The sequence below is a fragment of the Phialemonium atrogriseum genome, assembly GCF_030411735.1.
Source record: "Phialemonium atrogriseum strain 8032-3 unplaced genomic scaffold QBC33scaffold_7, whole genome shotgun sequence".
In the NCBI taxonomy this organism is placed as follows: Eukaryota; Fungi; Ascomycota; class Sordariomycetes; order Cephalothecales; family Cephalothecaceae; genus Phialemonium; species Phialemonium atrogriseum.
In genome coordinates, this window is record NW_026848144.1 from 441,745 (window position 1) to 465,233 (window position 23,489).

Here is a 23,489-nt window from a genome sequence, read left to right on the forward strand (position 1 = left end):
GAATCGCAAGGCGCCAGGTGGGCGGCTCCCCTGTTCTAACGTCACCGAGCCACTAACACAGTTACGCAACCTGAGTTAGGAACACATCTTGCTATATCGTGCCTTCAGCTTGCGTTGAAACTGACCTGTGCTCCTTAATTACACATACCCCACATGTCGCTGGGCTAAGTCCGTATTATGTCTGACTATAAAGACATCATCAAACGCGGGTGGCACCCGGAGAAGAAAGGGGAGAGCCTCAAAAACCAGGTGGTAGGTTCATATTCCCAGACCAGGGCAGGCCCAGTGACGACGACTCTTTACGCATGCTAACGGTTATCCCACGCTAAGAAAGGGCTTGTCGGCAGAGGAGAAAAAGTACGCCCCCATAGGGAGACCCCCCATTCCGTTCGCTAGAACCTTCCTAACCAGAGCCCCCCCCCCCAGAACGATAACAAGCCCGATCATGTTCCAGCGCCGTTATCCTCACTACGGGATCCGTCCTCATTCGGCCCCCCCCCTCGGCACGCCGCAGTGAGCGGAGGCATAGCCTCGCCTCCCCCCCGACCATCCCCATCCCAGCCCGCCCGACAGAGCTACACCCACCAGCCAGCACCGCCGTACGAAGAGGCCGACCCCGACGAGCCACCCCCACCACCGAAGCCATACTGCGTCGACACCACCGGCCTGTCAACAGCCCACCTACCACCCCCTCCGGTCCGGCGAGACGGCGCAGGAACAAGGAGCCCCGGCCCAACAACTCGGAGTCCCGGCCCAACAACAGGTGCCCGACCCGGCCCGCCCAGCCTCCCCCCAAGGCTCCCACCACGCACGACCCCCTCGCCCTCCTCGCAAGCAACCCGCACGACCCCTTCCCCCTCCCCCTCCCCGCTCGCCCCTCCCCCGCCACGCAAACCCACGCCAGCAGGCGACGGGTATCTCAACCAGGGTTCACTCAGCCGCCTCTCGGCGGCGGGCGTCTCCGTGCCGGGCCTCGGCATCGGCGCCGGGACGACGCCCGCGCAGAGGCAGTCGCTGCGGACGATCGCCTCTGCCGCGTCCGCCACGCAGCACCAGCAGCCCCCCTCGGTGTCCGCCTCGGACGCGCGCGCCGCCGCGTCGGCCGCCGAGTCGTTCCGCCAGCGGCACGGCGAGAGGGTCGTGGGCATGCTCTCTGCCGCCAACGCGACCACCAAGAAGCCCGCTCCGCCTCCGCCCCCGCCCAAGAAGAAGCCGGAGCTGGCGGGTCTGGGTCTGGGGAGGCAGGGTGGAAGTGGCAGCGGCAATGGAGGAGGGGGCGAGGGTGATGCGCTGCCGCCACCTGTGCCCATGGGTACGAAGCCGCGATTCTAGGGAGGGTCTTCTGGGGAGGGTATGGGCAGGGTGGGTTTCAAGGCTTGCCCTTCCGTTGGCGAATTTCCATTTACTACATGGGGCATTATCGGGTTGCGATTTGGGGTTGCATATATTACGTGGTTTTGTCTTCGATGGGGGTGCTACAAGTAGACATTTTCATTCCAGGGGCAGAAGAGGAGGAACATGGGAAGATGGAGGAGTTCTAGCTGGCGATGCTGTCATATCGCTCAAACATGTTTGCTCGCAAGGCCAACTAGCGCTCGAATAGTGGTCCTTCGGGTTTCTATCAATAGATCTGAGAGACAGCGAGTGCGGACGACAACAAGCACGAGTGTTCCTTTTTTGCTTTTTGCTGATCCAACTCCCAAGTGTGTTTTCTATCTGCCAAGTGGGCACTCAAACCTTCTCCTCCTTGAGGCCGGCCTTGAGGACAAGGACGTAAGGGGTGACGCCGTCCTCGCGGTAGTTGAGGAGGACGAGCCTGTTTTTTAATACGTGATTAGCTTTCGCACTGTGGTCAAGGGGCGACTCTCCCTTCAAGGGCTAACTCACGTTCCCGTGCTCTCGTAGTCAGTCTCGCCCTTGAAGAACTGCCAGTCGTCCATCTTGTTGAGGACGTTGTTCGTGTAGAAATCCAGCGCGGACTTGAGGAAGGTCTTGACCTCCTCGTCGGACTTGCCGGCTTCCGAGAGATGCTTCTTGAGGCTCTTGAGGTACCCTGAGAACGAGCCAATGTCAACTGGTCAGCGCATGCATGCAGGAAGAAAAAGAAAGTGGGCGGGCAGGGTGGGGCACGCACCGTTGAGGTATGTCTTCAGGCTCTTCTTGTCGTAGAAGGTCTCGTCGAGGCGGAAAGACTCGACAATGTCGATGACCTTGCGGTCAGTGTCCTCGGCCTCCTCATCGGCCTCCTCAGCAGAGGCATTGGCGCCAGTGTCTAGGTTCAAATTTCTGCGGTTAGAGCCCATCTTTCTCCACCCCACTTCTGCGCCGCGATTGCAGGCGGTCGTTCCACTTCGCAACTAACCGACTTGAACGGCGCCCACGGTGATCATGGAGCAGTTAGCCTCCCAGAAGAGACCGCCGTGAGACTCCTCAAGGTCGTAGGAGTCCGAAAGGATCTCGTCGCCGTTGAAGACGTCCTATGCGATGGAAGGAGGGGTTAGCCATAAACCCCCAAGGATTTCAACCCCTGCTAGGGGAGGGTGGCGGAGGTTCCGTCGGCTGGGAAGGAGCGCCTACCTTAAAGATAATCATTTTGGCGGATTGGAGGAATTTGATCAACGCAGATTCGTCTGGAGAATACGGATTGAAATGAACTGGGAAGAAGAACCTCGACACGATCTAGAGAAGGAGGATGCGAAAATGAGGAAAAGAAAAGTGGGAGGGGCCAAGGAGTTTGGCGGGGCAGTTGGAACTAGTCCCATTTTGGATTAGGCTTTTTATGTTCTGAACTTCGGGGAATCCCGAGTTTGTTCAGCGAAGAGAGCCTAAATATAAGTATCCTTGTTCAACGCGGCAAGGTTTGAATAGAAAAAAGTATTTGTTTTTTTATTGTCGCGTTTGTTTTGCCAACAACTACTCTATCTAGGTTGCGATAGACCCAGTTAAGGGAACCACCAAAGTTTATGAGGGTCCGGTGAAACGAGACCAGAAAACGGAAGATCATGAAACGTCTCCCGAGTTACCGTCCCAAGCGCCAGGCTTGGAGGGGATAGCAAGTTCAAGGGGTATAGACAGTTAGAGAGATGTATGTACAGATATGGAAAATTTCAAGAAAAAGAGTACGGGATTGTCTCCGTATCCCCCCACGCCCCCTACCCCCTACCCCTGGACCGCACCTAGAACGGGAGCGGAACGGGAGCGGGGAGGGAGAGGGAGGGCACGGCCAAATGGAACGTAGCTCGAGGCGGCCCTCGCCCACTGCGATGTATGAGCGTGGAATATTATGACCTCATCGCCATCGTGTCCTCTACCCGCCTCGGCACCTCGTCATCCGGCATCATCATATTGAAGGACACTTCCGCTGGCGGGTTATGAATGCCCGGGACGCCTGGCTGGCCAGGAAGCGTGGGCACCGGAGGGGCATCCTGCTGGTCCCGCTCTCTCTGCTGAACCCGCTTGATGCGGCCGGTTTGTTGGTTCACCCATGAGTCGACAGTCCGGAATCGCGGTGGTTGGTCCTCGCTTGACTGCGTATACACCGTGTCTCGCCGGCTCTGGGATGCCCACGACAGCCGGCCGACTAGGTTGGTCGATTGACGCAGGTTCGTACTGGCTGGTGGCGGAGGTTTGATCATCTGGGCTGGGACAATCATGTCGCCGTCGCCAAATCCGGACGACAAGGACGAGAGTTCAGAAGCGCGGTTCGTCTGCCGTCGTGCCGGATCGAATGCCTCGGATGGCTGCCGTGAGAGCTCGGGCTGGTCGTAGACGACAACGGGCATATAGGACCGCACTGTCCCATTCGGGTCCCTCACCAATAGTGGCCCACCACCGAATTGGGCCGCGTCGGTAGAGCTGAAAGATGGGGCAGCTTGGTGGGATTGCGATGGGCTGTTCGAGTCAGCCATAGGGACGCTGTTGACGAACTGGGTATCCAGAATGGTTGGCCCATTTAGGTGCATGCTGGGAAGCCGTAGTGCCTGGTCCATCGATGGCTGCCGGTACGCCTTCTCCTGGCCGTAGTATTCGTTCGCCCGCTGGCCACTCGCCATGCCGGCCCCTTTGAAATCTGGGGGTGGAATGTCGGCAACTTGAGAACCATCCAGATCCTGCCACTCCCCTCGATTCCTGAGGAAGGGGAGTTTGGCAGTAAGGCGACTTGGAAAGGTTAGGCCCGGCCAACGGCGTTTACTAGGGCCACTGCTTCTGCTGCCACTGCTGCCACTGCCGCTGCTCTTGCCCTCCTTCTTGGCCTTAGACTTTTTCATCATGTGCCAGACAAACCAGACGACGAAACAAGTCAAGATGAAAGTGCCTATACGGTCTTGTGAGTCTCTCGATCCGATTACGTTTTCCGGGGTTTGAAGGCTTACCAATGGACGCGGCAGATATGAGAACATGCTCCGTTGTCCGATCAAGGCGATCATTGCTACCTCCGTCGCTGGCCCCGGCTTTGGTGTTATTATTACTATTGCCTCCACTATTATTTGCTGCTGCTGCCGCCGAAGTTTGAGCCGAGTCTGCTAGGGCAGTGGCCTTGGTGGCCGACGGTGTTGATAGCGTGGAAGTGATGAAATCAAAAGGAAGGTCGGATTGTTGGTCATTAACCCCTTTTCGCGGCTGGGTTGAGATCGGATCCGGGAGGTCCGTAGTCGTCAGAGGAATGAAGGATGTTAGTGTACCGGGATCCTGAAGGGGAGGGGTTAGCAACATATTCATTCATTGTCTTATCAAAAGGTAATATGAGTATGCTTACGCCGGCTGATGGTACTGATGTCACAGTAGACACAAGGACTACCGTGCTAGGATCCGCAATGCTCGCCGCAGCCTCCACTGAATCAGGTAGCAATGGCGACGCTGTTGTTTCTTCTGGAGGCGGGGGCGGAGATGCCGCGTCTGCTGGAGGTGGCGACGAAGTGGTAACGTCGGCTGGAGGCGGCGGCGGAATGGTCGTGATTTTTGGGGGCGGTGGTGGCGGCGGTGGCGGTGGTGGAAATGGTGGTATGTTGTTACTGCCCTTACTGCCCTTACTGCCATTGTTACCATTGCTGCCATTGCTGCCACTGCTGCCATTGCTGCCATTGTTGCCATTGCTGCCACCGTTACCACCGTTGCCACCGTTGCCACCATTGCCATTGTTGCCATTGTTGCCATTGTTGCTCTTATCGTCGCTTATGTCCTTGTTGTTGCCTTTCTTCTTCCCACTTTGGTCATCCCCGTTGCTGTCGTCTCCCTTCCCTGACCCTCGCCCTCCACCGAGGCCGCCTAATCCGCCGCCACCTTGTCCTTTGCCATCATCTCCCTTTTGATTATCCCCGCCGTTTCCTGTCCCCTTTCCCTGTCCCGGCCCCGGTCCTTTACCGGGACCATCATCACTGTTTTTGCTATTCGACTTGTCTTTGCCGTTGAGGAAACTCGGACCCGGACCGTTACTTCCATCGTCGGAGGCTTTCCTCGCTGTTATGAGGAGCCGGCTTTCGCCCGGTTTCAGCTCGTCCTCACGCTGCCGGGTTACAAGCGGCGCCATTCCCTCTCCCCTCAGCATCACCTTCGTTCCTGAAGAGTCGCCAGACTGTGGTCGGTTCAAAGCACCCGTCAATGGGATGCTTCCTTCCAGGATGACTCCGTCGGTGTGGTACGTCGTTTAGTAATTTAAGGCCAAGAAGCATGCAGGAGAGACAGACTGAGAATCGAATTACACGGTATGCTAAAGAACATACAGAAGAAAGTGTACCCGTACTTGAACATATACAGGGGCGAGAAAAAAAGTGATCAAAGGAAAGGCCTGCCTTGAGGAAGATAATGAAAGAGAGAAGGAGTAGAACAGGCAGGAAGGGGAAAAGAGGTGGATGTGGAACTGTAATAGCCCTGGGCAGATCAACTTGGCGCGCGGGGCGTCGAAGCATAACAGATGATGCCCCGGGTTGCATCCACGAGTGCTTCAGGAAGGGCAGTCTGCGGGAGCAAGGGAAGGCTAGTAGGGGCAGCCTCGGGTATCCAGGGATAGGGGTCACAGCTTCACTCTCTCTGTGTGTGTCATATTGCGGAAGGGAGCCACGCGACACAGATTCAGTCAAGCCTTGCCGAGATCTCCAGTGTTCGCGCGAGCCCACTGACCGGATGAAGGAAGGGGGGGCCAGTGAGCCAGCCAATAGCCAAGACCAGTGAATTCGCAGCTTTGGTAGGCATTGCGGACTAGATCGTCGAGGGCTGCCTCATCGACGCAAGATGGGCCAGGGGGGATCTCAAAACTACTGCGCAGTAGCATAGCCATGGAGGAGATGGGGCCAAGGAGTGAGATGTGAGAGGTTGCAGGTGCAGAACTGTGAGGGGTGTTGGAGTCTCAGCAAGGTCCCGCAACGTTTCAGCGCACTAACCGACAGGGACGGGGAACTTGGGGTCTCACTTATTGGACGCACGGCCACCGACTTTGGAACTTTGGAGCTGCGCACTCCTCCCTTCGCAGAATTATTCATTTAATTATTCATCATGGTCCGGACTTATCCTCGAACTCAAGCTTCTTCGCCAAGGCATACATTTCCTTGCGAAGTAGTACTGTGCAAGGGTTGATGCATCCGGAATCCGGCACAGTTCAAGGTTATTGTTGCTGTTGCATGCCTGATTTCGAGCTCTGCCACTAGGATGAAGCCGATTGATTTCTGGGTTCAGTAGTTGGATCTCATTGGGATCTTCAGGCCGGAGTAATCGGTGCCAAAATGCTAGCTACCTCGGTATGTAGTGTATGTGCAGCCGGGCCATTGATATGCTCGAATAAAGCCTGTCCAAATCATCATGTGTGAAGAAGAGGCAACACAGGCATCCGACTACACACTTCGAGCGGAAGATGACCAGAACGCGTGGACAGGACCATTAATAGAGAATAAGAGTCTGCTTACTCGGTGGCGCGCAAATGGGACGAACAAGATCTATGGGAAGTTCGATCGATGCTCCTCCTCGAAGCAAAGGTGATGCTGATCCCATCATAGAGAGAGCCTCCTCGGCATCGCCGGTCCCGTGCACGGACAGCGCCCGAGATTCGGAAAGGTTCGAGATACTCCGAACTTACGGATAGGTACATATCCGTACCGAGAAGGGCAGCCTAGCCCTCCGACTCTGCCCTGGCGAGTACACAATATCCCTAACAAGAAGGCTTGGGTTGAGAGCAGCCACCGGAGAGGGCCTTTTAACCCCACAAAGTCGCATCAAATGATGGTCCCAGGCCTGGGCACTTCGGCACATAGCACAGGTTAGTACAATTGAATTCTAGTGTAGTGTATTCCGTATGTAGTGGTGTACACTTACCACGAGGCATCCACTAGCGGCAACTCCCGCCGACTTACACAAACGAATAAACCTCCGACCAAACTGTTGACGACACCAACCGGAGAGAACAAGCACAGCAAGCAAGCTCAGTTTAGCCGCGATAAGAGATCACCACCTAGTCTTGGAAACATAATGCCGGTCCATATCTCCCGCATGACTGAGGCAGATATTCCCGGCTCTGTCGCTGCAATCCAGTAAGTGGATGCTGCCCGGCCACCGAACCAGGACGAGTCTACGAGTCTCTTGATCGCACATTCCTCTCGCGTAGATCGCTAACAGCTTCCAAGAGAAGCATTTGCCGACGACCCGTACAACAACTGGATGTTCGACAAGTCAAAGGTTGCCATTTCTTTCCTTCCGACGCTGACGTCTCCTTTCGTCCTTTCCGGAGTCGCAAATTGCAGTACATTCTCAGAAGATTCTCCTGGCGCCAGTGCTGCCTCCATTCCCCTTATTTTCTGGCTACCTACCTAGGAACCCCCCACCTAGTTTCAACTGCCTCGTTATCTTGGCCCCCGCCCAGTATCCTCCCGCACGTGATGCATGACAAGCTTCACCCCTTTCAGCACCGCATTGTTTCATGTCCCACTGACGCGTCTGTCTTCTCGCATAGTTTGACCCCACGCGCAATGCTGTCTCGCTAGGGATACGGTGCCGCTGGGGCATACGTAACGGCCTCTTCTACGTCGCCAAGGAGGGAGGCAGTGACGAGGTCCTGGGCATCGCCATGTGGCTTCCGCCTGAGCGGGCAGACCGGCCTCAGTCGTGGAGCGGCTGGCTGGAGAGCTGGCGCCTGTGGTTTAGCCAGGTGGGCATGAATCTTTGGCATGGCAGAGGCGGCCTCAACGTAAAGGTAGGTTGACACGGTGCTGGAACTGCTGATCCTTGCCTATTCTCGACTTCTTGCCCGGTTTCTTCAGAACATCAAGCCCACATTGGTTCGAGGCCGGGACGATGGGTGAGCAGGACTCGGGACGATCTTGCCGATTCCTCCCGCGCTGCATCAAATGTCAATTGCACTTGCTACGCCAGACATTCTCTGTCAAGAATGCCCTAACCACCAAGGTCGCTAACGGAGAAACCACGTCTAGCGCTACTACATCTGGAAAGATGCTCAAGCCAAAGCACACTCAATCGCCTGGAAGGACCCTCGCGGGTACTATTTCCTAAACATCATGGTCGTCCTGCCAAAGTGCCAAGGCCAGGGAATTGGCAAGAGGCTCGTGAAAGCCGTCACAGACGAGGCGGACGCGGAGGGCATGTGCTGCTACCTCGAGGCGAGCAGAGACGTGCCAAACATCCGGATCTACGAGCGCATGGGCTTCGAATTTGTGACGAAGCTCGACTGCGACGACGAAGGGGAGAAGTGCACGCTCTATTGCATGGTCCGCGAGCCGAGAACGGGACGAGGCGATTCGGAAAATCAGGAAAACCGGGAGTTGGAAAGCAGCTAGTACACTAGACCGGCGAGCTTCATAACTTGGCTTGGCCAGGTCCACATAGCAACGGCGCCAGGGCCGCCAGACCCGCCGGGTTTGAAGCACTACGTTCGGACAGGGAGCCGAGCTCTGCGGTAACCGGAGCGAGTCGGACCTCCGGCCGAGATACGGCTCCGGGCGTGCACTCACGAGGGTACCACGTAGCCAGCTTGACAGTGTCCTGGATCTGCCCGTGAATTGACAACACATGTCAGGAGTCTCGGGAAGATGCACTTTCTCCCATAGAACATGCCGAAAGCATGTGAACCTTGTTCATGAGGGGAACCAGGCAGGCAGTCAATCAGAAATAGATGATGGATCATAGCTTCGAGGAACATCCGGATAGGTCCTTGAAGAGAAAGGCTACAAGTATAAACAGTAGTTCCGTAAAGCCCCGGATTGGCACTGGGAAGGTTGCTGAATGGGACTGGAGGCTTCTGACATGGCTATTTATCTGTTTTATTCCCACCTCATTCACCTTACTTAGACTCTTCACCGCCGATACCGGTAGTCTAGAGGGAGGAAAGGAAAGGGAAAGAAATACTGCGCAAATACAAAATGAAATAAAACTATTTTTTATGAAAAGATATGATGGGTCAGCAGAAAAATGGAGAGACAAAATCGCGCGAAATACCTAGCTAGTCAGAGCATAGACAAGCCCTCCGCTCGGCCGCTTTAACCTAGATCGCTAGCTAGGGGCGGGACCAAGGAAAAAAAAAAAAAAGAGCGAGGCGCAATCTGCTGTGATTCACCTTTATATGACTCTTTTCAGAGTCTTTCACCTCGCAGTCTCTCCTTTCGAGTCGTCCCCTCTTATATCGTTCAATCGTTCGATCGGGAGTCATGGCTTCGGCATCCCGCGCCCTCAGGGCTCTCGCGCCGCGTCAATTGACTGTCGCGAAGGTTCCTAGGAACCCCCCATCTAGGTTGCTCACGACGTCATCCCGTCAAGCCGCCGTGCCTGCGCGAGCCGCCACCCGGGCGAAGGTCAACAACACCAGGACAGCGACGGTCACCCGCCAGTTCAGAAGACAATATGCCGACGCGGCGGCGCCAAAGAGGCCCAGGAGGTTCAGGGTATTTAGATGGACCTGGAGATTAACTTACCTCTCGCTCCTGGGTGGCATTGGCTACGTTGGCTATGGCATCTACCAGGACAGGCACCCTGAACCCCAGGCCGACGCAGATCCAACCAAGAAGACACTGGTCATACTAGGTAAGTTTTCGCATCCTGGAGAACTCAACAGACGAGCGTCAATGGATGTGTGACAACTGACCGGGTTCGGCCGCAAATCACAGGGACCGGATGGGGCTCTGTTTCGCTGCTCAAGAAGCTCGACACGGAGAACTACAACGTCGTGGTCATCTCGCCGCGCAACTACTTCCTCTTCACGCCGCTCCTCCCCTCCTGCACGACCGGCACGGTCGAGCACCGGTCCATCATGGAGCCCATACGGACGATCCTGCGGCACAAGAAGGCGGCGGTCAAGTTCTACGAGGCCGAGGCCAGCTCGATCGACCCGGAGCGCAAGGTGGTGCGCATCGCGGACAATTCCGAGGTGCAGGGCGACATGACGGAGACGGAGGTGCCGTACGACATGCTCGTGATCGGCGTTGGGGCCGAGAACGCCACCTTTGGCATCCCCGGCGTGCGCGAGCACTCGTGCTTCCTCAAGGAGATTGGCGACGCGCAGCAGATCCGCAAGAAGATCATGGACTGCGTCGAGACGGCGGCCTTCAAGGACCAGACCCCCGAGGAGGTCGACCGGCTGCTGCACATGGTCGTCGTGGGCGGCGGGCCGACGGGCGTCGAGTTTGCCGGCGAGCTGCAGGACTTCTTCGAGGAGGACATCCGGAAGCTGGTCCCGGACATCAGCGACCGGTTCCGCGTCACCCTGATCGAGGCCCTGCCCAACGTCTTGCCCAGCTTCTCCAAGCAGCTGATCGACTACACCGAGAGCACCTTCAAGGAGGAGAAGATCGACGTCCGGACCAAGACCATGGTCAAGAATGTGACGGACAAGACGGTCGAGGCGCAGGTCACGGGCCCGGACGGCGAGAAGCAGACCATCATCTTCCCCTACGGCCTGCTCGTGTGGGCGACGGGCAACGCGGTGCGTCCCGTGGTCAAGGACCTCATGTCCCGGATCCCCGCGCAGAAGGACTCGCGGCGCGGACTGGCGGTGAACGAGTACCTGGTAGTGCAGGGCACGCGCGACATCTGGGCGGTGGGCGACTGCGCCGTGGCCGGGTACGCACCGACGGCGCAGGTGGCGGGCCAGGAGGGCAGCTTCCTGGCGCGGCTGTTCAACAACATGGCGCAGACCCAGGCGCTCGAGGACAAGATTAGCGACCTGAGCTCGTCGCTCAACCTGCAGCCCGGCGACGCCGCCGAGGCCTCGCGCCGCCTCGAGGAATACCAGCGCCAGCTGCGCCGCATCAAGAACATCAAGCCCTTCCACTACAGCCACCAGGGCAGCCTGGCCTACATCGGCAGCGAGAAGGCCGTTGCCGACGTCAGCTGGTTCAACGGCAATGTCGCCGCCGGCGGGAGACTGACCTACCTGTTCTGGAGGAGCGCGTATCTGTCCATGTGCTTTAGCTGTGAGTTTCCGTGCCCCCTCCCCCCCCCCCACCCCCCCCCGGGCCAGCCTCCTGACAAAGATGCTAATCCATAACAACAGCGCGGAATCGCCTCCTCGTGTTGAACGACTGGTTCAAGTCGAAGCTCTTTGGCCGTGATGTCTCAAGAGAATAAACAGAATGGGATATACTCGTAGGGTACATTTTTCCTTTATATGGGCCATATGCCTACCTACCTTACCTATACTTAATTCCCCATGGACCGCGGGTTTTGTGTGTTCAATTACCAAGAGAGGGAAGAGCTCGGCGAGTCTGTGGGAAGGGCATTCTTCCTTCCTTCCATGGATGCTGCCTTCCTATCGGAGTCAGTGGGTGCCACACGTAAAGGAGGACATGAAATGGAATGGGGGTGATATGGAATCATTTTATAGACTGGTTTATAATAGACTGCAGCCGTTTCTAGTTGCCAACCCAACCATGAGCCGCCCATCCAGATCTGTCAACAAGAATCCCCTGCTCTCTGCCACAATCAGGACGAACAAGGAGGTCCTAATGCAAATCTCTCGTAATAAAACGGTATGGAATAGCAGCTTAAGCTATAAAAGAAGGCATCCAGACTGCCTGCGAGTCGAAGAGACAAGTATCATACAAAAACCCATGATCTTATCCGTGCCTCTTACATGTTAAGTGAGATATATATAAAAAAAAAAGAGTAGCACATAATAATGACTGCCAACGACACCTAATTCGCCCCCGTATCTGCCGGGCTGGGACTCGCGGCATCGGCCATTTCCTCATCCTCCCTCTCCTCCCTCTCGTCCCCAGCATCCCTCTCGTCGTCCCCCTCCAGCTTGATCTCCCTCTCCTCCCCGTCCACGCCACCGCCCTTGCCGCCATCGTCCCCCTTGCCGTCCCCGCCGCCGCCGCCCTTGCCGCTGCCGTTGTTGTCGTCGTCCCCCTTGTCGGCGCCGGGCACGTCGGGGGCCGGGAAGTGCAGGTGCTTCCAGTCCTCGAGCTCCTCCGTGACGGACCTCAGGCGGTCGCGGATGCTCTCGATGGCGTAGCTGCCGAGCAGCAGGCGCAGCGGCGGGTACGAGCAGTGGCCCAGCTGCCAGATGAGCTCGGCGCACTTGACCGCGCTCGTCGGCTGCCTCTCGCCCAGCCACTGCACCATGCGCTTGGCGTGCAGGGCCGGCGACGTCGCGTGCGCGTACGCCTCCGACGCCGGCTTGATCAAGAAGTGGCCCCACGTCGGCAGCGGGTTGGTCTTGGAGTCGGGCTCGTCGCGCCGCACCAGGCCCGGCTCGACCAGCGTCGCCTTGACGTTGAACGAGTCGATCTCGTACAGCATCGCCTCGATCAGGCCCTCTACCGCGTACTTGGTCGCGCAGTAGGGGCCCAGGCCCGGGACCCCCAGCGCGCCCGACGTGGAGCTGAAGACGAGGTACCGGCCCGCGTTCTGCTGGCGGAAGTAGGGCAGGGTGCACTGGATGATGTGCAGGGTGCCCATGAAGTTCGTCTCGAACTGGTTGCGCACCTCGTAGTCGTCCTGGTCCTCGCACGACCCGATGACGCCGTAGCCCGAGCAGTTCGCGATGCAGTCGATACGCCCGAACCGCTCCAGCGTCTTCTGGATCACGTGCGCCACCGACTCCTTCGCCCGCATGTCGCAGAGCATGCCCAGGCAGTTGTCGTTCTGCTGCACCATCGACTCGGGCGTCGACTCAAACACCCGGCCCACCGTCGTCACCAGGTCGCCGTGGCTCAGCGCGCTCTTGACCACCGACCGCCCCATGTGTCCGGTGCCGCCAAAGACCTGGGGGGGTTGTGGGTTAGCCCAGAAATATAAACAGTAATAATGGATGATACACGCTCGGCACACTCACGATCCAGACGAGCTGCTTCGTTGGCGCCCCAGGTTGGGGCGGGTCGCAGCTCGGCGGAAGCTGCAGTCTGGGTTTCGCACATGTGTCGGACCCTGCAACTGAGCCGGCATCCTGCGTACTTCGCGAGTCCATGGCGACTGTGGGTGCGGGTGCCGTGTGTCGCGTGCTGCGCGGCCCTCAATCCTTCTCGGGTTGTTCCCCTTTCCCCCCTTCTCTCTTTCTTTTTCCCCTCCGGCTTCAGGTTGCTTTATTGTTGTCGTCGGCCTGTCCTGTACAGAAGAAGCAGCGGCAAGTAATATACATCCTGGGCTGCCCTATAAGTCATGTCATGTTGTGACGTTTTGGCTTACCAGCCTGGGGAGAGCTCACTGTCTCTCTCGTGCGCCAATGCGGGGCTGCTCGAGAATTGCGGCGGGTTTCAATTGCCAGCCCGAGTTAAGCTATGGGCACTAGAAGGAGGTTAATGAACAGCCGGGGCGGGGGCGAGGGGCGTTACACATACACTAACAGTAGAAGCGACCATTGGTGGGGGTTCTTGATGGTTTATTGGTAATAGGCGCGTTCTCACTGAATCATGGGGCTCTCACATGGAAGCAAAGTCACAAATGCGGGCTGGAGACACTGCCGGGAGACCGCTTTCATCCTGGGCATGAGACTGAACCACGCACACTGGCCAACCGCTGACTCGTATACGCGACACGCACAATGAGCCAAGCATCACGACCGGATCCAGAGGTTGACTGCTTAGATAGGTAGGTTTCCTACGCTAAGTAGGTAGGTGGCCATTACATGAGAGATGTAGTGCATGTAGTTCATTCGCCATTTTTTTTTGCCGCCAGCCACAGTGGACCACCACTGTCTCGAGCAAACCCGACATCTCCTCGAGTGAGGCTGTCACCGGCTCTTCCCCCGCCCAAAACGCCAGTTATGCGTGCGCTTCTCTGTTGAAGTGTGCAGAGTATACGCTGTAGAATCCCTGTCTGCCCCCGTGCAAAGAGTCTATGGCAAACCCAGAAGAAGACGAAGAAGTTAAGGTTGAAAAATAAGTAGGAGCAAATAACAGATCTGAGCCTTTAAAACAGTGTAGGTCAAGCAAAGTCCGACATGCATTACACGAATACAAACGAAAGGGGATCCAAGAGGCTGCGCTCTTCTTCGAGAGCACGGCCCCGTCAAGGTTGCCACTCGTTGAACGCAAACCGCAAGCAATGACACCGACCTGCGCCAGCTCTCTATGGGAATTAGTTGGGTGCCGGGATCAATGCAGGCATCTCGGAACTGAGACGACACGCCGCCACGACGCAAAGGTCCGGCTCAAGCACGCTCTCTCGTTCACGAGTTGGCATCCCTGTTGCTCTGAGAGCTCGCGCTCATCACGGGCTGAGAGGTGGGCAAGAGATTCTTCTTCGCCGGGATCTTGGACCAGGCGAAAACAAGACCGCTGAAGAAGCCGACGATGATGGCTGAGACGCTGCCAAACGTGATGGGCGCGTCGAAGAAGATAAGGCCGCTGACGGCAATGGGAAGCTTGTTCAAGGCTCCAACCATGGAGTAGGTGGTCGACGACGTTACTCGGATGCACCACGCCGAACAGTAGGAGATGAAGATGGCGGCAAGGCCCGAGTAGATCATGCCGATGAGCAGGGCATTGCGAGTTTCCAGCGGGAAATTCTTGCTCAGATTCTCGCTGGACCAGTCCTCAGCAATGAGGGAGCAGATAATGAGAACAGGGATGGTGAGAAGGTTGTTGTAGAACATGGCTATGACACGTGTCAGCTCCCGGCGCAAACCTCGACGGCGTCTCCCGAAACTTACTATCCCAGTCCTTGAAGTTCATCTTCTTAATGACCTTGCGCATACCGAGGACATACGCGGCCGTGCAGAAGACATTCATGCCCATCCACGCGTATCCGGCATTCAAGGTCGAGAGGGTGTCGGAGGCATCGGGCGCATAGCCGACTCCGTTAATCGCGGCTTGGATATCAGCCCAGGCCGCAATGACCGAGCTGAGCACCATCAGTCCGAAGGAGAGAAGGGCCATCGGCAAGACACTGCCGCCGAACCAAAGCACCTCTCCGTAAGCGATGACGATGATGGTCAAGTTCTTAAAGATGGTGTAAACCGGGACGGATAGGAATTGGAGGGCCTTGGTGCTGGTGTAGATCATGCCCACGAGAAGCAGGGAGACAGGGAACCCTAGCCGCAGTCAGCAACACGAAATGTAGCTTGAAGGGAGGAACCAAGAATCGGAAATCAGGAATCGGATATAGGATATCGGTGTACGCACATTTCTTTGCCTTTGTTGTGTCGAAAGGAGCGAGGTTCTTGATCACGCCTATTTGCTTGCAAAATATGATCGCCACTATACAGACGATAGACTGCCGGTCAACGTTAGATATGCGCGCAAAGTGGTCGCGTGCCCTCAGATTCGTACCTGAACTGCAAGGTAGAAGAAGTTGAGATTCCATGCCGATCCCGAGACAACGTATTTGTTGACAACAGTCATGCTGATCGACGACAGGCAGTAGGCAAGAATAGAGATTCCCGGGCTGTTGTCGAGCTTGGAGTAGACGGCAGTCAGGCCCGCATCTTGACGAGCTCGGTGGGAATTGGTCCTGGTCAGGAAGGGGTCCTTTTCGCTTTCGAAGGCACCGCCCTCGGGCATCCGCACTACAAAGTCTTCATTCTTCTTGTCCGACATCCTTGCGATGCTTCGAGACGGATGGAAACGAGCGACTGATGGAGAGAAAGACGAGGTCCAATTAAGGATGCAGCGCCTTGAAGGTATGACGGCTGGTCGGCAATTCTCGCAGACGGGACGCTCAGAGCCCAAGGGAGAGAGGTCTATCGGATAGAGGCGTCGGCAAGGAAATCGCAGCCTTAGGAAGGAAGGTGTCCGGGTTCAAACGACGGTTGCTCGTCAAGGTTCGTAACTTCGTGTGAAGACGCGTAAGAGGTTAGAAGAATTCCTCAACTCTACTCCTAGGGATACACTAGGTTCGTTAAATTGCTAAAATCCCCGTGTCAAGAAGGGGGCCAATTGGACGCTAGAGAAAACGGCGAAATCAGATACCCCTGTGAGGCTGTCTGCTTAGGTAACTAAGGAATTTGTAACGACGCGGCGCCCGGGCCTGGGCTGCGATAACTTGGGATGGCAGGAGAACCTGCTCCTCCGAATTTTGACACCATCATTGATCCGCGCAACTTATAATCTAATTGCTCAAAAAAACCTGGTTACGTCGCATCCTCACATCCTCACATCCTCAAAATGGCTCAGAAGGCAAGAAAGGATCGTGCTAGATCCAACACGGCATCACTGAATAAGCTTCATATCGGCTCGCTGTTGGTCAATGGCATCTTTCTTCTTTCCCGCTACTTTTTCCACACACGCTCTCTCTACCTATGGTTTATGCTGTCGATCCCCAGCTTCCTATGCGAGCTTACTCTGGAGAGGACCGGCCGGCCAACCTACGACCCATCGACCAATGCCCTCAAATCTTCGGGTGAGGATCTCGCAGCACCCGGCCTGACGGAATACATGTTTGATATCATCTGGGTGACTTGGGCGACAAACGTTGTGGTCATCTTTTTCGGGAATTGGTTCTGGCTGCTGTGGGCTGTAGTGCCCGCCTACGGAGCCTACAAGGGATACGGCTTGATGGGAGCCGCAAGGCAAATGGGTCAATTGAACGGCATGGGCACCGACGAACCGGCAGGTAATCGGAAGCAGAGAAGAGCGGCTTAGGCGTTCATCCTGGCCGCCACAACTGCCTGGCAAGGGGCCTGACAGTTGTGTCCCGTCGTCACTCCATATCCGGGGCCTTGCCATACCTCGAGTCCACCTATCGTCTATGGTACTCCTCTTCTTTCGTCCACTCCGCCAGGAGAGCAGGATCGACGTCCTTCACCAACACATGGATGTGCTCCAGATTCCTGACGCTCTGCAAAGCAACCCAGTTCTTGAACCACATCACTCGATGTTCACCTCCGGGCCCGATGCTCTTGACGAAATAGCTCTCCACGAAACTCTCGACGGTTTTCCTGCTCTCTGGGGTCATGTCGCCCGACTCTGGGTCGGTTGGGATGATAGTTCGTGACCAGACTACTATGTGGCTGATTCCTTGGGTAAAGCCATATGGCCAGTCATTGACGAGGACGCGATAGTCTGACGGATCCTGGAAGGGGATGACAGATGCTGGTTGGAAAGGTGTGGCTCCCCAGCTCTTGGGCAAGCGATGGACCATGAGATACTTGGTCATGCTCCCATACTGAGCTTTGGTCTCTGCAGTCCATTTCATGTATCGACGCAAATCGGATGGCTTCCTTTTGAGGACCGAGAGGTTGTTCGTCTCTGGTGACTGTCAATATTTACAGGATCTAATAAGCTTCCAAGGAGAGCTGGCACTCAGGATAAGGTGCAGGCGAAGGTCCCCCATCCTGGCCTTGGTTGGCTCTGCGGCGATGGGTAGCTAGTTACCTAGCTAGTTGAAGGCACGATTGAAAAAGCTTACCAATGATTTGCCGTAGCTCTTCCCAATCGTGGTACCTGTACTCCTCGTCGGTTTGCGACAGTACCCACTTGTCCACCTCCGTCAAGGGAAATGGAGGCTCTTCGGCGCCGGCATCTCCCATTGCGAAATCGCTACCTCTTCCTTTCTGCCTCGGTAGCCTTGGATTTGAAAGTGGGGTAAGGGGGATGGCAAGAACATACACGGGCAGAGAATCCAGTACCAAAATAAATTACGAAGTACCTAATCCAACAGGTGCATCTCCCCTCTCCCGTCGGGCTCCCTCCCCCAATCTTCATTGCCATCCCGACCCGACCCCGAACCTCGGAATGTTCGGGAATACTTATTTTCCGGGGCAAGGGGCCCTGGGGCATATGGAATTTTACGGACCCAAGGTTTGCCATTCACCGCCCGCGCCCCCCGAAATTGGAGCTAGAGCAATTGCCGGCCCATCGGAGGCCGAAATGGGTCGAGCAGCAAAAAATGTTGGCCCACTCATCGAATTCGCACACCTCCGTCAATTGAAATTGAGAGCCCAACGGCAACTCGCCAGCGTCGAAATCTAGGTGCCAGAAGCTCCTCTGGCCTTTCGAGAACCGTTTGCCGCCTTCCAATCCGACGAAAGAGCCCGTTTCCCAAGCATTGGGAGCTGTTGAGATAGAGGTGACCAGAATGGCGGCCGAGTCGCTGTTTGCATCCCAGTACATCCACGGGATTTACATACCCGCGGGCCTGCTTATCTTTGGGATGGTGATCGTGAAGATGGAGTGGACACCATATGCTGCCCTTCTCGCGGTCGTTCTGGGCGCGTTGAAGTTCTATAACCTCCGTGAGCTGACCCGCGCCGCCTTTCAACTTACTCAACGTTTTGCGGGTTTCTGACAAATTGGGGGGCGTACAGAGCCGAAGAAGGTCCTGAAGCCGGATGTCTTCCAAGAGTTTGAGCTAAAGGAGAAGACGGTCATCTCTCACAATGTCGCCATGTAAGTGAAAGAGCGTGCATCTCCGCGGAGATCCGAGCGAATGGACTTCCGGACCCCCCTGAAGCTGACCTCTCCTCTCCCCAAACCCAGCTACCGCTTCAGCCTCCCAGCGCCGACCTCGATCCTCGGCCTCCCGATCGGGCAGCACATCTCGATCGGCGCCAACATCGCGCAGCCGGACGGCAGCAGCAAGGAGATCGTGCGGTCGTACACGCCCATCAGCGGCGACCACCAGCCGGGCTACTTCGACCTCCTGATCAAGTCGTACCCGACGGGCAACATCAGCCGCGTAATGGCCGGCCTGGCGGTGGGGCACACGATCCGCGTCCGCGGCCCCAAGGGCGCCTTCGTCTACACGCCCAACATGGTCCGCCACTTCGGCATGGTCGCCGGCGGCACCGGCATCACGCCCATGCTGCAGGTCGTGCGCGCCATCATCCGCGGCCGCGCCGCGGGCGACCGCACTGAGGTCGACCTCATCTTCGCGAACGTAACACCGCAGGACATCCTGCTCAAGGAGGACCTCGACGCCCTCGCCGCCGAGGACAAGGGCTTCCGCGTCCACTACGTCCTCGACAAGCCGCCCGCCGGGTGGACCGGCGGCGTCGGCTACGTCACGGCTGACATGATCACGGTGAGGCTCCTTTTTTGCTGATCTATTTGGTTGTTCTTAAAATTGTAGTGCTCTGGCTAACGAGAACCCCCGCAGAAATGGCTCCCGAAACCCGCCCCTGATGTCAAGATCTTGCTCTGCGGCCCACCGCCCATGATCAGCGGACTGAAGAAGACGACGGAGGCCCTGGGATACAAGAAGGCCCGGCCTGTCAGCAAGCTCGAGGACCAGGTCTTTGCCTTTTAAGCTCTGGTACCTGGTCTGGGGGGCTTTGTTGAGTAACGGGAGGGGGTGGGGGGGGTTGGGTCAATTGTGCTGTGATATCGCGTGGTTAGTGCTTGGCCCTCGCTGAGATGACTATCCGCGAATGTCATGATAATAATATATGTAAGGGAGTTTTTGTCACGAGAAAAGAGCATCAGACGGACAGGTATAGATAAGACTTGAGGAGTTCGGCTTCATCCGTTTTGATCGGGTGGAGATTAGATTAAGATTGAGTTGTGTTCATCTCGTCTGTACACCAACGCCGTAAACCCACCAACCATCCTTCCAAGACGGTTCTTTTTGCCAGCCCGAACCCCCTCGGGCTATATATCCTTTCCATGGTATCATGGCACGATGTTGTACACAGCTGCCCCCGTATAATAAAGACAATGAAGACCAACCCCCTTGGCCCTACCCAGCTCCCGCCTCCCCACCCCACGTTCCGCCGCCGCCGCCACCACCACCACCCTCATCAACAAGAAAAGCCCACGCCTCGCCCCCAGCCCCATCATCAAAGCCGAGATCATCAAGACTCCACTGCCCCCCGATATCAGGGAACATGCTAAGATCGGGCATCTGCTGCTCCTGCTCCTGCGGCTGGTGTTGCGCCACGTTCCCGCCTCCCGGCGCCGCCGGCATCGGAGGCAGGACACCGCAACCCGGGGGTGCGGTCCGGGGGAGCGCGGTCGACGACGACGACGATGACCCGGTGCGGGCGGCACTGCCGCGGTGCGCCAGCGTCGCGAAGGAGGCGGCGGTGGAGGTGGGTGCACCCCAGACGGATGGGCCGTGCGTTGTGGTGGTGGTGGTTGTGTTCGTTGGTGCTTTTGTCGTCAGGGAGGGGGCGGGCGGCGCCGTCGGGCCGGGAGATCTGCGCCTGCGCTTGGTTGGCGGGGCGGTGGTGGTTGCGGTTGTGGTCGGGGTGGCTTGGGCGCTGTCGGGGCTGGTTCCTTCCTCCCTGTCGGCTGATGAGCTGCTGGTGGTGGACCAGGAGGGGAAGGGCCAGCGGTTGCGCCCGTTGTGTTGGAGGGGCGGCCCGCGGAGACTGCAGGGGGGCGGAGGCGGGACGCCCGGCCGGCGGGAGACGGAGCTGCGGGCGAGGAGGGGAATGCTGTTGAAGGAGGTGTTGTTGGGCATCTTGTCGCGGGGGGGGATCTTGAGCGACGTGGTGATGCCGTTGATCTCGATGTCTAGAAGGGCCTGCTGCAGGAAGGCCCGAGTGATGACGTGCTCCCTGCTGATGGCCAGCATGCAGTTGACGAGGAACTCGAGATTCCCCATGTCGCAGCTGCCCCGTGTGTCTTTCTCTTGGTAGATGTATGTCGATGCTGCGCAGTACAGCGAGAGCGATACTAGCGGGCTTTTCTGTTGGCCGCATTAGCTCTGGGACAGGAACGGCGCCCATAGGTTCTGTCAAGGAGCTGCGCTGGCCGACTGGGCTGGACTTACATAGCTCGTCATGATGTGCGAGGTCAGCTTCGTGATGTTAGTGATCTCCTGGGCGGCCGTCAGTGACCGGTCTTGGCTCATCTTCTTCAGATGGGCCGGTAGCTTGAACGTGTCTACCTTGTCACAGGCAGCGTTGTGGAGGCAGATGACGGCGGCGTGGAGATTGAGGTTGGTATGGACAGCTACTGGGTCCCGAAGGTTCTTCGGCAGCCTGAAGCGTTCGGGGAGGAACATGAAGATGCTGGACAGGTCATTGTCGAGTTCTCGGTGTCGCTTCCAGAACGTGCCGTTGTTGACATCGTCGGCCCTGTCATTTGGCGTCGGCCGGTGGATGTGCTTCATGATCTTGTTGAAGATGTGGCATATGACTGAGGCGCCAGCGAAGGTAGAGTAATCCGCCCCTTTCAAGGCTTCTTGTAGGGTCGGTGATTTCTCTTCCCGGCCCACATTGAAAGCTTCCTCGGAGCTCGGCAGCAGCGTGGTGACCTAAAGTACAAGGCTTCAGCACCTGACTCCCCTCTCCGCCACCAAGTTTCAATAGCATACCTCGTCGATGTTAATCAGGGTTGGCCATCCCGTGCTGATACTGGCGTGGCTGTCGATGCAGAATCCGCCCCAAAAGCAACGTCGTCTCTCTTCAAGCTCGACCCAGCTTTGTGAGGGAGGAAGGAGCGGTGCCACAAGTTTTTGCTCGTCTGGGACATCATCAAGTCGGTGAAGGCCCATCATGTGGATCAGCTTCACGCATCTTGCCGAGCTCAGCCCTGCCCTCGTGAAGAACATGCAACGGGCCTCCAGTGTCGCAGTCAGCGCCCATGCTTGCGCATGGGCAACGGTCAGGGAGTGTTCTCCAAACCCCTATTCAGAAAGTTGTAGTGAGGGTGTCTGAATCGCTGCACCTGTGATCAGGATCAGGCCATACCTTTAATTCATCGTCCTGCAAATAGCGCCGTGTGCGCTGATAGAAGATATCGGAATAGCTCCCATACTCCTCGTGGCCATTTGCCGCCATCGCCCAGATGGCGTATTGAAGGCACATCGGAGGCCTCATATGCGGAGCCGAGTGGAAGGCGCGAATATACCTACCCTGGTGGATGATTGGGATGAAGCTGTGCTGCTTCTGGAAGAATATGTTATGCCTACATCGATGTTAATATGGGTTGGGCTTTGAGCGGGTGGGCAAACGGAATGCGGCTCACAATTCTTCGATCAGTGCGAACGGAGGAAGAGTCTCGAACTGGCCCAGCCCTACCATCTCACCGGTAGGGAAAGATTCGAAGCCGCCCGGGCTGTCGTCGGCCGAGATGGAAGGAGGAGTTTGCTGCGGAGGAGGGCCGACGGGGGGCACGTCACCATTCAGGAGGTTTGTCACGAAGGACTCGTCGAGGTCAAACTCCCCTCCAAACCACATGGTCTCCATTTCCTGTGCGGCAGAGGACGAGCTGCCTCCCTGGCTGTCAACATCGATAACATTTTCAGCAGTTTTGCTGGTGCTGCCAACACTTCCAACGGTGCTGACGCCTTTCAGCATGCCCTCTAATTTGGCTGGGATTTCTTTAGTAAATGATGCCGTCAAAAGAAACGAGACTTCTTCCCCCTTACCCAATCGCGACTCGAGCTCCCTGGCATTCTTTCGCTTGGCGGCGGGCTTCCTCCGCGATGCCGGATAGGTACACTCGCTCTTCGCCTTGGCACACCGAGTGCAAGCGGGCCTCAACCGGTCACATTTCAGTTTTCGGCTTCGGCAGGTTGAACATGCGAGCAGCTCCGAGGGCTGTGGAGCGCCGGACGATTCGTCCAACAAGGCTGATTCAGGTCTCGGCATGGCCGTGGTCTGCCCGGACCGGACGCTTATGACTTCCAATGCCGCTGGCGGCAAAATCGAGGATGGAGGTGGCGAGACTCAGCATCGAACCTGGGGCAGCGATCCCCATTCAAGGCATTTCAATCTTTACACGTCCTCTCTCTCTTCATATGAGAGTGTACGTAAGCCACGGGGCTTGTTTGCTTTAAAAGCCCTTTACGCATCCCCCGTGTTCCGTGTGCTGAGCCTTGTGGGCTTGGGCCAGTGCGGGTCGCATAGGCGAACGGACGGTTTTTGCTCCGACTACCGACATCTCCAGCCAAGCAGGCGCCTCCGTCACAGTTAAATGTGAGTCATCGGCGAGCCTCAATTCTGTGGCTTGTTATCTGATCCGCACCATTCCATCAGAAGACGCCGGCTAGATCGTTAGCGATGCTGGTGTAACGCCGCGTGACCAGTGACTCTTTGCCGTGCCTGTTGGTTCAGACGAAGTGTGCGTAAGCTTAGTAGCTAGCCACGCTTAGGCCCTTGGCTATCGTCCACAACCGGATCCGGTCCACCAGGAAACAATGAAAATGGGCCGGCATTACATCCCGAT

At 56.9% G+C, this 23,489-nt stretch overlaps 11 protein-coding genes across 11 annotated transcripts; 5 read left to right on the forward strand and 6 right to left on the reverse strand.

The window, feature by feature from the left end:
• Positions 1-45: 45 nt before the first annotated feature.
• QBC33DRAFT_568113 (uncharacterized protein) lies at positions 46-1,781 on the forward strand. The gene is made up of 3 exons (XM_060430505.1): positions 46-252; positions 331-357; positions 427-1,781. The coding sequence occupies exons 1-3, from the start codon at positions 178-180 to the stop codon at positions 1,330-1,332; spliced, it is 1,008 nt and encodes a 335-aa protein (XP_060285364.1). The 5' UTR covers positions 46-177; the 3' UTR covers positions 1,333-1,781.
• On the reverse strand, positions 1,455-2,681 carry QBC33DRAFT_532430 (translationally controlled tumor protein). Its single transcript, XM_060427377.1, has 5 exons — positions 2,578-2,681; positions 2,363-2,477; positions 2,135-2,272; positions 1,888-2,053; positions 1,455-1,816 (listed from the first exon to the last, which is right to left on the reverse strand). Exons 1-5 carry the CDS (start codon positions 2,590-2,592, stop codon positions 1,732-1,734), a joined length of 519 nt encoding a protein of 172 aa, XP_060285365.1. The 5' UTR covers positions 2,593-2,681; the 3' UTR covers positions 1,455-1,731.
• Positions 2,682-2,877: 196 nt separating this feature from the next.
• On the reverse strand, positions 2,878-4,725 carry QBC33DRAFT_532433 (uncharacterized protein). Its single transcript, XM_060427378.1, has 2 exons — positions 4,374-4,725; positions 2,878-4,315 (listed from the first exon to the last, which is right to left on the reverse strand). The coding sequence occupies exons 1-2, from the start codon at positions 4,717-4,719 to the stop codon at positions 3,282-3,284; spliced, it is 1,380 nt and encodes a 459-aa protein (XP_060285366.1). The 5' UTR covers positions 4,720-4,725; the 3' UTR covers positions 2,878-3,281.
• A 2,505-nt stretch (positions 4,726-7,230) lies between these two features.
• Positions 7,231-8,945, forward strand: QBC33DRAFT_344777 (putative gnat family protein). Its single transcript, XM_060423783.1, has 5 exons — positions 7,231-7,246; positions 7,320-7,517; positions 7,611-7,662; positions 7,937-8,176; positions 8,415-8,945. Exons 2-5 carry the CDS (start codon positions 7,456-7,458, stop codon positions 8,775-8,777), a joined length of 717 nt encoding a protein of 238 aa, XP_060285367.1. The 5' UTR covers positions 7,231-7,246; positions 7,320-7,455; the 3' UTR covers positions 8,778-8,945.
• A 383-nt stretch (positions 8,946-9,328) lies between these two features.
• On the forward strand, positions 9,329-11,897 carry QBC33DRAFT_344707 (pyridine nucleotide-disulfide oxidoreductase-domain-containing protein). The gene is made up of 3 exons (XM_060423782.1): positions 9,329-10,017; positions 10,101-11,405; positions 11,486-11,897. The coding sequence occupies exons 1-3, from the start codon at positions 9,645-9,647 to the stop codon at positions 11,557-11,559; spliced, it is 1,752 nt and encodes a 583-aa protein (XP_060285368.1). The 5' UTR covers positions 9,329-9,644; the 3' UTR covers positions 11,560-11,897.
• A 201-nt stretch (positions 11,898-12,098) lies between these two features.
• Positions 12,099-13,787, reverse strand: QBC33DRAFT_344664 (uncharacterized protein). Its single transcript, XM_060423781.1, has 4 exons — positions 13,773-13,787; positions 13,640-13,719; positions 13,271-13,579; positions 12,099-13,200 (listed from the first exon to the last, which is right to left on the reverse strand). Exons 3-4 carry the CDS (start codon positions 13,400-13,402, stop codon positions 12,127-12,129), a joined length of 1,206 nt encoding a protein of 401 aa, XP_060285369.1. The 5' UTR covers positions 13,403-13,579; positions 13,640-13,719; positions 13,773-13,787; the 3' UTR covers positions 12,099-12,126.
• An 815-nt stretch (positions 13,788-14,602) lies between these two features.
• On the reverse strand, positions 14,603-15,971 carry QBC33DRAFT_448038 (GDP-mannose transporter; the record flags this gene model as incomplete). The annotated part of the gene is made up of 4 exons (XM_060424452.1): positions 14,603-15,030; positions 15,086-15,466; positions 15,558-15,648; positions 15,705-15,971. 4 exons carry the CDS (start codon positions 15,969-15,971, stop codon positions 14,603-14,605), a joined length of 1,167 nt encoding a protein of 388 aa, XP_060285370.1.
• A 452-nt stretch (positions 15,972-16,423) lies between these two features.
• On the forward strand, positions 16,424-17,336 carry QBC33DRAFT_344989 (uncharacterized protein). Its single transcript, XM_060423785.1, has one exon. The coding sequence runs from the start codon at positions 16,539-16,541 to the stop codon at positions 17,013-17,015; it is 477 nt and encodes a 158-aa protein (XP_060285371.1). The 5' UTR covers positions 16,424-16,538; the 3' UTR covers positions 17,016-17,336.
• Positions 16,848-18,045, reverse strand: QBC33DRAFT_532449 (uncharacterized protein). The gene is made up of 2 exons (XM_060427379.1): positions 17,782-18,045; positions 16,848-17,621 (listed from the first exon to the last, which is right to left on the reverse strand). The coding sequence occupies exons 1-2, from the start codon at positions 17,900-17,902 to the stop codon at positions 17,113-17,115; spliced, it is 630 nt and encodes a 209-aa protein (XP_060285372.1). The 5' UTR covers positions 17,903-18,045; the 3' UTR covers positions 16,848-17,112.
• A 271-nt stretch (positions 18,046-18,316) lies between these two features.
• QBC33DRAFT_344886 (ferredoxin reductase-like protein) lies at positions 18,317-19,802 on the forward strand. Its single transcript, XM_060423784.1, has 4 exons — positions 18,317-18,607; positions 18,680-18,761; positions 18,852-19,395; positions 19,471-19,802. Exons 1-4 carry the CDS (start codon positions 18,451-18,453, stop codon positions 19,618-19,620), a joined length of 933 nt encoding a protein of 310 aa, XP_060285373.1. The 5' UTR covers positions 18,317-18,450; the 3' UTR covers positions 19,621-19,802.
• A 32-nt stretch (positions 19,803-19,834) lies between these two features.
• On the reverse strand, positions 19,835-22,912 carry QBC33DRAFT_605492 (uncharacterized protein; the record flags this gene model as incomplete). Its single annotated transcript, XM_060432281.1, has 6 exons — positions 19,835-21,003; positions 21,088-21,573; positions 21,634-21,945; positions 22,010-22,226; positions 22,287-22,632; positions 22,690-22,912. 6 exons carry the CDS (start codon positions 22,910-22,912, stop codon positions 20,050-20,052), a joined length of 2,538 nt encoding a protein of 845 aa, XP_060285374.1. The 3' UTR covers positions 19,835-20,049.
• Positions 22,913-23,489: the final 577 nt, after the last annotated feature.